Source organism: Beta vulgaris, chromosome 9 (assembly GCF_026745355.1).
Source record: "Beta vulgaris subsp. vulgaris cultivar EL10 chromosome 9, EL10.2, whole genome shotgun sequence".
NCBI lineage: Eukaryota > Viridiplantae > Streptophyta > Magnoliopsida > Caryophyllales > Amaranthaceae > Beta > Beta vulgaris.
This window is the reverse complement of record NC_079210.1, coordinates 38,352,817-38,368,637: the sequence shown is the minus strand read 5'-3', so window position 1 is coordinate 38,368,637 and position 15,821 is coordinate 38,352,817. Positions and strand designations below refer to the sequence as shown.

The 15,821-nt window shown below is 31.0% G+C and overlaps 1 protein-coding gene across 1 annotated transcript; it reads right to left on the bottom strand.

Moving 5' to 3' along the window:
• Window positions 1-1,271: 1,271 nt before the first annotated feature.
• LOC104903771 (hypothetical protein) lies at window positions 1,272-13,887 on the bottom strand. The gene is made up of 10 exons (XM_048637124.2): window positions 13,802-13,887; window positions 12,455-12,775; window positions 12,119-12,330; window positions 11,490-11,578; window positions 6,815-6,898; window positions 3,175-3,342; window positions 2,612-2,770; window positions 2,245-2,298; window positions 1,992-2,141; window positions 1,272-1,907 (listed from the first exon to the last, which is right to left on the bottom strand). Exons 1-10 carry the CDS (start codon window positions 13,885-13,887, stop codon window positions 1,521-1,523), a joined length of 1,710 nt encoding a protein of 569 aa, XP_048493081.1. The 3' UTR covers window positions 1,272-1,520.
• Window positions 13,888-15,821: the final 1,934 nt, after the last annotated feature.

The following is a 15,821-nucleotide window of genomic DNA, read 5'->3' as shown; positions in this document are numbered from 1 at the left end:
AGCAGTCAAGAGATGGAAGTCAAACGACGCCAAAAACGTAGACAAGGACGTGGGTAGTACTTGATATGATTATGGAGCATGCAAGAACGTGGGTAATGGGACATCATCACTATGGTGCCAGAGGATGTTGTGATTTGAATCATAAATGATTCAAATCATTTCCCTCCAAAGAGGCAAGGAAGTTACGCATAGCTACGAGGTATAAATACATGAAGGAAGATCATAACAAGACAACAAACACAACACAAACCAACGTGCAAGTATACTTTCTTTTCTAGCGTAACTTTAACCTAGATTAGCCAACCCCTTTCTGGGGCTATAGTTAGTTCCTAGCCTAGATCTAGAGCATGTACTAAGTGGTATGTTTGTTCAAACTCTAGTTTTAGCTGGAACTCATGGAGGTATCCATATTCGTGTTTTTCCTCTAATTGTCCAGCCTGTTTTATCTTCATGTGTGTTATAAACGAACCTTTCTAGAAGTTTGTGATATAAGTGGGAATATTCAGCTTTGATTAATATATTAATAATTATTGCACTGATTGTCTTATTAAATACCTATCGCCTGAATTTATTAGGCATTGTAGTTTACTTACATTAAGCTATAACAAAGTACGTTAGCAAGGTTTTATCTAATTAAAACCAGTAACCCCCACGGACTAAGACTCCCGTCTATTGGGTGTGCATTGACTTGTTTGCAAAGTCATCCAACTGATTTTGCACCAACAAAGTTGAGCTCTGGAGAGTTACACTTTGTTTGGTATTTTTTTAATAAAGGAAGGAAAAAGAAAGGAAGAGAAAGGAAAAGAAGAGAAAAGAAGGTAGTTGTAGTTTCTAATGTTTGGCATAATTGGTGGATTTGAGAGGAATCACATGTTTGGTTGTCATTAGTAAAGGAAAGGAAAGAAAGGAAATAAAGAAAACATAGGTAAAATCTTCTTAGCTTTGTTTTCAGTCAAATTCCTCCGATTTTGGGAGGAAAGAAAAGCAAGGATTTAAGAGTCTAGTATTCTTTTCCTTCTACTTCCTCTCCTTTTCAATCATATCCCTCTTATTTTCTTTTACCAAACATGAGATAGTTTGTTTTTACCTTTTCTTTCCTTTCTTTTCCATCCAAATCCTTCCTACCAAACAAAGTCTTAGTGTTTTTGATTTTTAATAAATAGAGATAATTAAAAACGATCAAAATTGGCCTTAACACATCAAATTATGCTGTGGGTGCATCCAGTGCCACCAAATTTGACTAGTAAACAAAACACCACAAACTATTGACCTGGATACATTGAGTATCATGAATGACGCCAAAGCTAAACTTTAATAAGATGATTTGATCAACAAATTAAAGATACATGCATGTATACATGTACTGATGTATACAGATACAGAAGTTCACAAAATACTTAGGAGCATTATTACAAAATATGTATAGCCATTGGTCATTCTCACACGGATTTGTACAAAACACAGTCGTCCATGAACAAAAACAGTGTTCAATAAGTACCACATATTGTATACGACAGCAACTATGGACATCGTGCATTTCTCCCTGACCCACCAAATAAGAAACAGAGGCCATTATCAGGGTCTAAATTAGGAAGTAGTTCGGCATCGTAACACAAAGGATTAGTCACATCGAACCCCAATGTCGACCGAGATGGAGTGCGGAGTGTGAATGAACTATCCACATATTGAAGCCGACAAACAGAGCTAGCATGGTAAGTACCTATATCAGGGAATAGTCCATTACCCATATCAGTAGCTGTGTGCTGACCAGCTCCTACAGAATCAAATATTTGACCTCCCCATTGTATATTTTCTGCTCCTTCTGATGTGCTGCCGAAGAGTGTGGCAGGCCAATATCCTATATTATCACCCCCAACACGAAGCCACCAATTTCCGGTATCTCGACTCTGTAAATTTTTTATAGCCAACGATCATATAAAATTATCATTATTGAAGTTGATAGACTGCAAAAAAGTTTGTATAGGACTTACCCGGAAAATAATTATTCTGAGTTCACGATGGGTTTCCGCGCCTATTGTAGAAACTGATGACATGCGGCTGCCAAGCACAAAATTTTGGTTCACTTGCACAAAACCTTCACAATGAAGATCATAACAGCCAGTATTCGTGGAAGTATCTGTCTGTTTAGATAAATAAAGTTCAGAGTCAGGAGATAGTATATAAATGTCATGAACAATAAGTGAAAATGGAGATGTTGATTGTTCCTTTATTCTTAAATCTTACTTTCCAGAAGATGAAAAATCTTGTTTGGAAGTCACGGTATAATTCCGGATACACCTACCATGAAATGGAGATATAAATGAGTGTGTCCATCGCAACAAGTCATAACGTTAAAATTGTATTGTTACACATATGAGCAACATATCAGATACGAAACTCGCCATATTTGTAAAGTGTCCATATTTATAGCGTGTAAAATTCATTCTCATTTCTCATATAAATATGCATTCTCATATGAACTCACTTATATATATATATATATATATATATATATATATTAGGGTCTTTAAAATGACTCACAACATAAGATCTTCAAAATTGTTTCAATATTAGTTGATACAGGAAAAGCATAAACAGTACTACTACTTACAATCCATCCAGCCATAAAATAAGCTCCTTCTCTTAATCTCACGATAACTGCAGAAGCACTGTAATCCTCTGTCCTGGATACAGCAGGATTCCAGACACTTATCTCGCCGCCTACTCCATAGAACCTCGTCTCCGTTGGGATTGCTATGAGAGTTGCAAGCTGTAATTTCACGTGAACAGATCGCATACATAAGGATTATAGCATAAAACTACAGCTCAAAATCTGAACCAAACCATAAACTCATTCCTAAGTATGGCCAAAACATAGTTTGAATAAAACTCAAGTCCTACCTGATCAGAGGCCAAAAAAAGAAAATTTCTGATCAAAATTTTAGAATTTCTTTTAATCCGAATACAAGTGATTCGGCTGTGTAATATAAATTAACCAGTCTGATCCGACACATTTGGTTCGACTCATTGTCATTCCTAAGCTACACACCAGTAAACTCAAACCTGTGTGAAATTTTGGTATTAATGATATATAGTTTGATATATAAGACAATAATCTGCAAATGGTAAGAAAATACATTAGCAATTTTTAAAAAAAATGAGATAAAGACTTGCCTCATGGTGGGGGCCATTGGTTGACACGTTAGACGAAGTTTCTTGAAGTTTCCTTCTTCTGATAGGAACAGTGCCTTCGGAGCACATACCAATTTTATGCCATGGCTGTATGAGGTCCGGTGCAGAGTTGCTTCCGTTCGTATTACTAGGATATAAACTTGCAGCTATCTAGGATATAGAGAAAGATGAAAAGTAAAAACGTTATAAGAATATGTAATTACAACGCCGAATAGGAGACAGAGGACAGATTGCATCATCCTAGGACAACATTTATGGCATTACCGAGATAAGAAATAAACTAGTTATTAGGGCCGGGCTATGTCCCGGATAAGAAAAAGTTTCATTTATTAATATAATACTTTATGATAATAACACTAAATACAACTTAGTCTAGTGGTTAAGACTTTAGTATATGTACTTGAGGTCTTGGGATCAAACCCCACCAAATTTCTAAATTTTTTTATTGTACATGGATTACATGAACTAAAACTCCATAGGAAGAGCGCCACGTGGCACAGTTTCTTGTTTATGCACGCCTTTTAATATATTTGTATAGATAGATAGATAGAGCATATACATTAGAATCTTAGAGAAAATTGCCACATGGCACATAAATGTTCTTATGAACGCCTTTTAATATATAGTATAGATATGCTAATATCTCATCCATGTTGCAAGACGTCACTGGAAGATGGATGAGTGAAGGCGGTCCAAAAAACTGAACGAGAGCAAGTCAAGAAAGCCGAGGTTCTAGCAAAGACAAGTAAGAAGGGTAGCATGGAGGTTAATATTTTCCGCTATTTTGCAAAACCCCCCATAGGACAAATGTAATATTGCTCCCTTAGATATTGATTTTGAACGACTATGCCAGTGTTATAATTTAGGGCCTATTATCCTAGTTACGAATTACTTGCTACAAAAGCTATTAGATATAGTAGGAAATATATGATGATATCTACATGTTTGATAATGTTTAGGCAATGCTCCCTTTGTGCGCCTAAGTCCTATGTGGCCGGTCACATCATTAGTTAACGATGCGGCCCGTTCTTATATAAGGTCATTTGTTTTTTTAAGGTTACTAATTATTCCCTGCGTCTTTTGTTAGTTTACCTACTTCTCTGGGCACGATGTTTTAGAAGAATTATTATGTGGATGGTAAAGGGAAAGAGAAAGAATTAATTTATTATAGGCCAAGAGAGAGAAGGATAGTGACAAATAGAAAATAACGCTTTATGTAGAAGCTAATTATATAAAAGTAGTTGGTCCATTCTAAAAAAAAAGTAGTTGGTAAAGTAATAAGAGATAACCCAAAAAGAAAAGTGGAGAAACCAATACGAGACATAGGGAGTAATATACTTTCTCTGTTTCTTTTTACTTGCAACGGTTTGAGTTTTACACTATTCGCAAACTCCACTTAGTTTATATTTGGTGATTTATAGTAAAGGAAAAACATATGCATGTGGGATCTTGTTACATTCGTCTCAATGTGTATTTATCAAATATCTACTTTTTTCAATTTTTAATTATCGGTAATTAAAATTATTAATGGTTGAAGCTATGCATTGACAAGCGTAAAAGGCAAAGAGTTGCAATTTACAAGTAAAAAGAAACACAGAAATAAGTAGTATATTAGAGATTACTTGTAATTGTTGGGGTGACTTGTTAATATATTAGGGTTACTCATACTTTTTTGGGATTACATACAAATTACAATCAAAGAGTTACTTATGTTTTAATATAGTTAATTAATCTTTGATGCGCACCGCCACTTGTTTATTATGTTTGATCCCCCGGTTAATTTACTGTTTCTAAGTTCATTTTACTTAAAACTAAGTTAATAAGAGAGAACGTTGGGGCAAAATCAGTTGGACTAAATCTAGTGAATGCGAGGTTATAGTGGTGGACTCCACGATTGTTGTTTGTATGACACAATCTTTTGCATGCATCTCGAACAGTAAATAAGTAAAAAAAAAACAATAACGGAGTGGTTGAACTATAACAAGGAACCTTTCAGATTTAGTGTTTGTTTGATTAATATTATTTCACATAGAAAGTTAAAATTTTTAAGAATTGAAATTTTTTGGTATTATTTAGTTGATAAATTTATGGGAAGTAGAAATTTCTAAGAAGTTTTATTTCTTATAAAATAGAGGAAATTACTTATCTAGGGAGAACTAGGTAAGTGGAAATTCTTATGGGAATTTGGCATTTCCAATGAATAACTAAACAACATTTAGTAATTCGTAGGAAGTACAACTACTTAGGAAAATAAAGTTCTAAGGAATTTGCACTCCCTACAGGCTACATTCAACCAAACAAGTATTATTAGCAAATAAAAAATTGCAAAATCTTTTAGCAAATATTATAGCAAGTAATTTTGAGCATTTAAAAAAAAAAAAGACTTGGCTGTACGGATGGAAAATCTAGATAATTGAAATTTTTAGGTGCTCGGCGGAGCAGATAAAACTACGTGCCGCATTTTTTTCACACTCATCACATGCTTTGTTCAATAAGCAAAATGTATAATATGTGTATAAAATATGTAAAAATGTGAGAAATAACACCTAATTTTAGGTGCTCCAAATCCATGAACCGTGATAAAGATTTTGGGATAACAGCGGTGGACTAGATGGGGCAAAGGGAAAGGAAAATGGGTTTAGGTTCCAGCATTAGAAAAACTTGATTATGAAATAGAGAAAAGGAATTTGAATCTTTCCATGGTTCTCCCCTCCCTCCCTCCAACTTAAAATTTCAGGAAAAAAAAAAAGCACAATAAATATTAGGCTTTATTATACTTATTTTATTTTTGTTTTACTTAATTTATTTTTGCTAAATATAAGTTAGATTTTTTTTTTAAATTAAATAAAAGTTAGCTTATTTTCGTTGAAACTTATTTCAAAAATTATTAAAAGAGACGGTCTAATTTTAATATAAAAGTAGACCTAGTTACTAAATAGATTAAACTAGTCACGGAAAGAAATTAAACTAGTCACTATTGGACTAATTCTTTTTTTAAAATTAGGCTTATTATTGCCTAATTTTAATTTAAAAGTAGGCGGTCTCTTACAAAAAAGACTCAACTTATTTTTTTTAAATACAATTTCTTTATCTACATATTATCGATTATTAAACCTTTTTTTTTTTAACTTGAGTAATTTTTGCTTAATTTATTTTTATGTTATTAATTTTTGTTGAACTTAACTTATTTTTATTAAATTTAACTTATTATAAAAAGGTTGAGGAAAATAGCGCTTTAGTCCTTTCTAAGGCCCTCTCCTTCCTTTCAGCTCAACTTTTTTATCCAAACACAATACAAATGCTATATATCTATCCTAAAATAATCTAGATTTTATTCACATATAACTTTGTTGTCATTTGACAATTTACTACTTCATCTGTTTCTTTTTAAGTGTAACACTTTAACTTTTGCACTATTCACACATCTTAATTTGACTGTGTTTTTTAATAATATATAAAAATAAAAATGATCATATAAAATGATGTTAGATTTGTTTCAATGAATATTTTTATATACTCACTTTCTATAACTTTTACAAATACATAATTAGAGATATTAATAGTCAAAGTTATATTATTATATTATTATATTATTTTAAATTAGGAAGGTTTCCATCAAAACCTCTATTTTGTGATTTTTCATGAGTGGATGATTAAAAGCTGGCTGCTTGTACACATCAACGCAGTCCACCACATCTCCATTACCCTGCACAATTAAGAAAGGTAAATAAAAATCGACACAAAGTATTCCTAAAATTTATTGGAACTAATGTCTCTGTTATTTTCTTTCAATCTGACTTGCGTAGACTCGGTTCACATTAATATTAGTGTGTACCAGGCAAAACAACATATTATTACTGAACAATCCACTATATTATGCGAAAACCTACTATATTATGCAGAAATCTACTATATCATTCAGACACAAACTATATCATGCAGAAACTCACTATATGATTTAGACACACTTACTATATCATGCAGACACACACATACTATATCATACAACAACTCACTATATCATTCAGACACACACTATATCATACATAAACTCACTATATCATTCAGAAATACACTATATCATGCAGAAACTCACTATATCATTTAAACACACATGATATCAAGCAGAAAACTCACTATATCATTCAAACACACAAGATATCAAGCAGAAACTCACTATATCATTCAGGTACGCATTATATCATGGAGAAACTAAATCATTTTATATGTTAGAACACGTGTCATGATATATACTACGCAACTTAGATCTTCTTGTATGTTCAAACATTTTAATTAATTCATCTATTATATTGCATATAATTTCACATTATGTTTTTCGTTAATAAAATATATTATATTGTATATAAGTTCACTATATATATCTCTGTAGAATTCACTATATGAAGTTATTATCTTACCAACTCGGTGTACACTAAGTTATGTGCACCGGGTCCATTTGAGTTTCTTTTAATTTTCTTTATTATCTTTATTTTTAGTCTTGTTCAATTTAATTTTCTATAGTTTCCAATGTAGTAATGTATACTCAATCATTATGCCAATTCAAAAAAAAATATACGTAAATCATTATGTTCAATTGCAAGCTAGGAAAATTTGGAGATTCTAGTTTGTAATGGACAAGAATCAAACCTCCTATCACAGAAGAGAAAGTAGAGCCTAACCAAGTAGACCAACTTTAATTCTTTATTATTATATTTTATTAAAAATCTATAAACAATAATAATAATACTTTGAAATACACATCAAAATGAAGATAATTAGATCCACATACATTTTAAAAATATTAGACTCCCTAAGTTTTCTAATAGTTTTTTCCAGTTGGACTTCTAAAAGGTTCACACATACCTTCTGAATTCTTTTTCCACTAACATATATTCCCTCTATTTTCAAATAGATATCATATTTTGACTTTTATATTTGCAAATTAATATACAACTTTGAGCATTAATATTTCTAATTAATTACTCAATATTATAAGTTAATAGTCTAAAAATATATGTTCCGACAAACTCAACATCTTGTGATCATGTAATGTTAACATTGGATTTATACATATGTAAAAAAAAATATAGTTAAAATAGAGTCTATGAATAGTGTGAAACTAAATTTAAATGCATGCAATGTGTATTTCAAGTTATAAAATAATGTACAATAGTCATACTATTTATTAACATCAAATTATAAAATATTTTTTAAAAAACAAAAGAGTGTTTAAGGTATTTCAAGTAACTACCAAAATCCTTGAGAGTTACTTTATATAATAAAGATTTAAATTGAAGCATCTATTTGAAAACCGATAGAGAAATAACAAATGTTCCCTTCATCCTATTCTAACCATAACACGTTTTACAACATCCATAATTTTAACACTTTCATTTTAGAGATGAACCTACTATTTTTTTTCACTTATTTATTTATTATATCTCACTTTGTAGTTTACAACTATACCCTACACCTTTATCGATAATGCTGATGAAAATAATAATAATAATAATAATAATAATAATAATAATAATAATAATAATAATAATAAGATAATAATAATAATAATAATAATAATAATAATAATAATAAATAATAATATAATAAATAATAATAATAATAATAATAATAATAATAATAATAATAATAATAATAATAATAATAATAATAATAATAATACCTGAGTAGATGAACCTTCGCTTTTGAAACTTTCAGGGCTTCTTCCTCTCACGTATGGTGGATTGAGCAGTAGCACTAATGTACTCACTAAGACAAAGGACTGAAGGAGTAATAAGTGTAAAGATATGTAACCACTGAGGTTCTGGACCTTCTGATAAGCCATAAAGGGTTGTAAAATTAGTTAAGTAGGAGATAATTTTTTGTATATAAATGGATAATATGCAATATGGAGATAACTAACTAGAAGCCTAAATAAAAAGGTTCAAGTGCAGAAATTTATAAAGTTTAGGTCTTCATGTCACTTCCTGTCAATTTTTATTTGTTTATTTTATATTTTAGATATCTTGACTTAAACTATAGAAAACTTCTATAAGAAAGGTATATCGTCAAGCAAGGATAATATTTATTTTAAAACTGCAGGCTGGTTTGGACTTTGGCTTTGCTTACTTGTTCATCAATTGGCAAGATAATGATATAGCTATTATAATAAAGCTAATAGGAGTGATCTACATGTACTTTTATATTTAAGCGTTAAGGAAGAATGTTTGACTAGGTAAATAAAATAGTTTTAAAGAGATATATCATCATATGATGTATATGCTACCTATATATAATCTAACGAAAAGTCAGAAAGAAAATAGTGAAGATACCTTGTTTTTCTCTTAATTGTCATTGGTAGATGAATAGAAAACTTCAAATGTTGTTGTCATTTGATGATATCCTAAATCCTCCACTTCTCATTGATGTTTTCACTTCCTCTCTCTAACTAAATTATGTAGGCTAATCCTCTCTCATTGATGTTTTTGTTTGGCGTTTGGTGAGATGAAGCCATGGGGGACTGAGGGTGGTGACGTGGTGTTGAAATGAAGGGGGATGCCTTGGTGTTGGATAGAGATGGTGAAGGATAAGGTTATGGTTAAAGGGATGTTATGGTGTAGGATAATTTGGGCGTATTTGGCAACCGTAGTTGTGCTGGTAGCTTTTAGCTATGAGAGTAGCGGTTAGCTGTGCTGGTAGCTGTTAGTGGTTGTGTGTAGTTGTTAGCTGTCCAAGTAGTGGTATGAAATATTGATGTTCGGTAAACGAAGACGTCAAAGTAATTGTTTAAGAGTAACTAGTTAAAAAACTCAAACAAAACTTTAACATATAATTTACACCACTAAACGCTATCCCAAAAGCTACAAATTGTAGGTTTTAACAAACACTACTAAAACACTACTTGTACCAAAAGCTACCTATATCACTACCTTGCCAACCACTATTATTTTTTCTCTTATTAAAACAAGTATACAAATTAATATACATCTTAATACTCATTAAGCTAATACTAAGAATATAATGTTCTACCTTTTAGTACATTTTTATATTAAACAAAAAGCTCTTTGGATTTTCTATAATCTCCTTAATTAACAATATTATACCATTTAATTACATCAGTTATATTCTTACACATTAACCTAAATTTTTTAAAAAAATTATATCATATTATTTATAAGTAATTAATATTTGTATATATATATTTAATCTTTTGAAGTTGCTTGTTGTATTGATAAATAATTCATATTACAATTTACAATGTAGAAAATTTAAAAGAAGCTGGAAGATCATTTCCTAAGCACATTCTAACGCCTACAACTCTTCTTTTCTCATTTCTATCAACTTTTTGATCTAAATCTTCAAATTCACATTGATTAATGATCAGGACATGGCCCGACCAACAACTAGTTAAGCTATAAAATACAAAAATAAGAATGAAAGATTTAAAAGATAAAACAACATAAATTAATTTTAAAAAAAAACCTAAATACTACCCCTGACATAAAAATGTCACGCATCAATTGCATCTTTTTTCTTTTATTTATAACTAAAATCCTAATCCACCCTTTTTTTTTTTATCGAAGAAGAACTTAAATTAGCTTAAAAAAAGATTTGAGAACCCATGAGTTCATTACAACCTAGATGAAAGGAGATAAACCAAATAAACCATTCTAAATCAGCAACATACAACATAGGGAATTTGAAATCCTTGCAAAGACACATCCAGGAAAGCGGGCCTATTCAGCAAAAGTAGTTGTTGGAGCAGTTGTTGGCTATTGGAGTAGCTGTCAGCTGTTCGGATAGCTGTTAGCTGTTGGCTAATAGTTGTTAGCTCTTAGCTGTCAAAATAGTTGTTTACAATATAAGTGTTTGGTAAAAGTAGCTGTTAGGATTATATATGACAAAAATGATATCTTATTTAATTATAATATTAATTATAATTATATGATTAATTACTATATAGTTAAATCAAATGTTTATATTATGAACACGATGCATTATTTTCTTTTCATAATTGATAAATTTTAGTTGGATTTTGAGACTCCTAATATGATATTTAAATGTATAGACTTTATAATAACTAAAACCATCCTGTAATGAATAAAATATGAAAAATTAATATTATTTCCAATAATTCAATAATGTTGTCTAGCTCTCCAAACAAATTAAATTTAGCATAAGTTTTAAAATAAGGATTGTGAAACGCTATAAATTAAATAAGATGGCATTCATATGCATTAACTAAACAGCAAAAATAGTTTTACATTTTGCAAAAACTAATATTATTGACAATAATTTACTTGGCTACGTTTAGCTCGCCATAAAGATTCAGCTATACAATCACGAATAATCTGCATTTTTGTAGATCTGCTCGTTCTAATTCCACCATCTGAAGTAACATGAACATCAGGAAGCTCCGACGAGAGTATAAATTCAGGCTACTCCTCTAAAACTCTAAAAAGGGGGTCGTCAAGGGAATTTATTCTAATATAGTTATACAATGCAAATGTAGCAACCATAATTTGTATTTGTCTCTTTGTGGGATGTTAGTAAGTATTTTCCACCTCTGCTTTAGGACTTCAAAACATCTCTCAATGCAACTTCAAAGAGATGAGTGCCAGCAGTTAAACGTTTCTCGGTCATCTCGTGGAGGTGTGTGTTTAAACTGTTCTAGATGATACCTTAATTTGGGATATGGTACCAAATAAACTTTTCGATCTGAATACCCTTTATCAGCCAAGTACTACTAGTCTTCCCATGAAAGCGAGATGACATCTAGCAAGCCAACTTGCGGGAAAAGAACCGCATCGAGGATACATGAAAATTTTATTAAAAGAAATTAATTTATTAGCATGTAACACATACTATATTCCTAAAAAATTTGTAAAATTTTATTCGAAACATAAAAATTATTGGTAGATAAAAATACCTTCAGGTGGCTTAAGGAAATTTAATTCTAGAGTTTCAATGGCATGAAGAAAAACATGAGTATCGTTTGTTGAACCGTCCCAACCCGCTGATACATATGTAAGACTCATATCAAAATCACAGGCAACCATTACATTAAATGTGGGAATTCCTTTCCTTCCTCTAAAACACAGTTGTAGATCCTCGGTATACATGTTGTTATATGTGTACCATCTATACATCCAATATAATCCTGTCAGAATATTTTATATATCCCATATTAGATATATATATGTATAAAAACATTATACTTTTATACATATATATGACACAAATAGAAACCTTAAATAAAGTGTACCTTAAAAATGGTATATATCTTTTATCCTGAGCTATTTTTGCAAGCACACTTGTGAAATCAGGATCATAAGGCTTTATAATATCATGTGCAAGACTCTTCACCTTTCGAAAAAAAATTAAATTCAAAACTTCATGAATTGCTTTACTAATAGAATCACCAGAACGTTGAAAACACTCACCAAGAACTCTATTTGAGGCACCTTGAGCAATTGTGTACAAGAATTTGCCGACTTTCTCGAAGATAGGCATGTTACTACTAGCTTTGAACCCATAATTTGATGATAAGTCCTTACATAATCTCAAAAATAATTGAGGCTCCATCCTAAATGCATTGACACATCGAATAGGGCAGCCATTTATCAGTTTTTTTTTCATCCACGCATCCCCCGTTAAAATTGAAGTCATGCAGGGTTTCTTGTATATGTAATTATAATAATATGTAATTATTAGAGACATTGGGTACGCAATTGCAATACACATTTTGCGTTTTCTTTCGATATCCATATTATGTTGAACCTGTCAATTATGAAGCAAACCACAATTATATGCACTATAAACAAAGATTTTAGAAAATTCATATTAAATATAAATTCAATTACATCCTCAAAAGAAAAAAAAATACAAGAAACTAACTATCCATAAACTTTGAATACAATAAAAAACTATTATATTTTTTCTGCTTGTTTCATAAAAGCAAATACTAAGAAATTAATCTTAAATTAATGAAGCTTCAACGCTTGTTTTTCTCGCTAAGCAAGTATTTTTTTTTTTTTTTTTTTAGGGGACGCTAAGCAAGTATTATTGCAATCACTTAACCCTAGTTTCATCATCCTCCATACTAAAGAAGACTAGTTTCATCATCCTCCATACTAAAGAAGACTCTCCTCCTAATGGGATCCTCAATTATAATAGTAGCATAAAACCACAAATCACTAAATTTCTCTAGTTCGTAATTTTCTACGAAAAAATTATTTTTAATAAGTCAACCTTTGGTTGATCTTCTCAAAATAAGTCAATTTTTTTATTATCTTAGAATAAGCTAACCTTGTATCTACTTCTGCTGTAAACGAGTTAATGACGTTGAAATTATGATACGTGTCACATTTTAATAGGATGACATTGTGATTTAACTCATTTATAGCCAAAAGTAGATACAAGATTAACTTATATATAGTTAATCGAAAGGTTGACTTATTTAAAAAAACGCGCAAAGCTTAACTTTTTAAAAATAATTTTTCCATTTTCTACCATACAATTAAGGATTTTAATTGCTACATGGATTATGGACATAGATGGATCAATGCTATCAATAGAGATGCTTTTACTCGTAAGTTTGACACATTATGACCTTTCGCTAATATCCTTAGTCAACATGGCAGATCCAGCAGACTGCCTTCTTGCACGCTTCAATGGTACACTAATCTTCTTTGTCATAGGTTTCTTCTTACTTGTGAACCACAACCTAGATTACCTGAGGTGGCACCATTTCTTACTTGCTCCACAAAAAATAGAAAAAAATTCCCTTCATCTAATAATTCATTTGTAAAAGCATCAACTCTACGGATTTCTACAAACTCTTCCTAAGTATTTTCATTCCCTACTGTAAGGTCTTCAATGTGGTCCATTGAGGGTACATAAACATCATCACCAGTTGCATACAAATCTCCAAATAATTTGTCTCAATTAGCTTAAAGAGTTGAGTTGAAACTCCTATGTCACGGAACTTTTTAATATGTGGATTTTCCTACAAAATAAACAATACTTGTATTAAATTTCACTATTTGTTATCCTAATATTGTTGAAAATTATATTACAAAAAATCATTATGGATAATAAACAATAACACCACTTGATTTTTCTTTGCCACCACTAATCTGATGCATCATTTTTTCCAAAATTTGGATCCCACCCGAGACCAATTTCCGACAATTTTAACTTTAGTCCGATTATGCCAATCTCTTCTCATTGCATCATATTTATGCTTGCAACTACTCAAATTACTAAATGGACGCCCAATTTTTTTTTCCAGGTCTATTTGGATTTTCTTCCACTTGAAACATTGTGAACAACCATTGTCTTTAATAAATTGAAGGCATACTTCACACAGGACGACAGTGTCCTCATTAGTCCACTTAAATACCACTTTCGTTCATTCTTTGTTACTAGCTAGATGAAGCCATTTAAGTATCTAATATAAACAAGAAGAATATAAAATCTAGATTACCAGGCTAATTAATAACATCATTAATACTGAAAATAAAGAAAAATTATTGAAGAAAATAAAGAAAAATTATCGAAGAAAACAAAGAAAATTTATTAAAGGAAACAAAGAAAAATCATGCTTAAGAACACAAATGGATACAAATCTAAAGAGTTGGGATAATTCTGGGAATCATAATCGAATTTATAGTGTTACAGGTTGGTTGTTATTATATATCTTTTGTGCTCATAGTCTCACACTAATGGGGGGCTTTACTAGGCATGTTTAGACCATATGTAAAATGATTGGAACTCCTTGTTTCTTTATCCAAAAAAGTGTTATTGAAGACCTAGTCCTCCCCCTTGTATCTTTATATACTCCCTCCGTTTCCTAAAGATCTTCCCACTTACTGTTCCTACAGATATCAAGGAAAATCAAGTTGTGTGGGGCATGGTGTGAGTAAAGTAGGAGAGAGAAAGGAGTTAAGATATATAAACAAATAAAAAGGGGTTAAAGTAGGAGAGTGAAAGGGAGTAAAATTGAATTAATAATGTAATGGTGGACCATATGATAGTGACATGAGAGGGTAAATAGGTAAATTTGTTTTGCCAAATAAGGAATAAAGCAAAAGAGGGAAGATCATTTGGAAACACCCTTAAACGGAAAGAGGGAAGATCTTTAGGAAACGAAGGGAGTACAAGACTACAAAGAATTTTATGATCTATCAATTTTAAGGAAAAAAAATCTTGAAACCATATCCTTGTAAAATTGACCTTCCATTTAATTCAATCAGCAAACATAAAAAGCTCATGAATATTTTTATATTTCTACAAACATTATGTTGATTGAAACTAGAATCTTCTTAACATAAAATAACTGTTAATTAACTTTTTAAGAAACAAACCAGACACAGACCAAATCAAGCACTTAAAGGCCCCTTCATTTGCGGGCTCATCCAAGAACTAGTACATGACAATAAAACTCAACACTGATATGGTACTAATTCGCAAGGTCATATGACTTTTCTAAGTGAAACAAATAACCTAGCTCCATTACCTCATTTCCATGCTGCGGTTAGGTGTGCATTATCGGATATCGGATCCGATCCGATCCAAAAATTCAAATCACCAGAAAGTCGATCTGAATCCAATCCGAAAAAAATCGGATA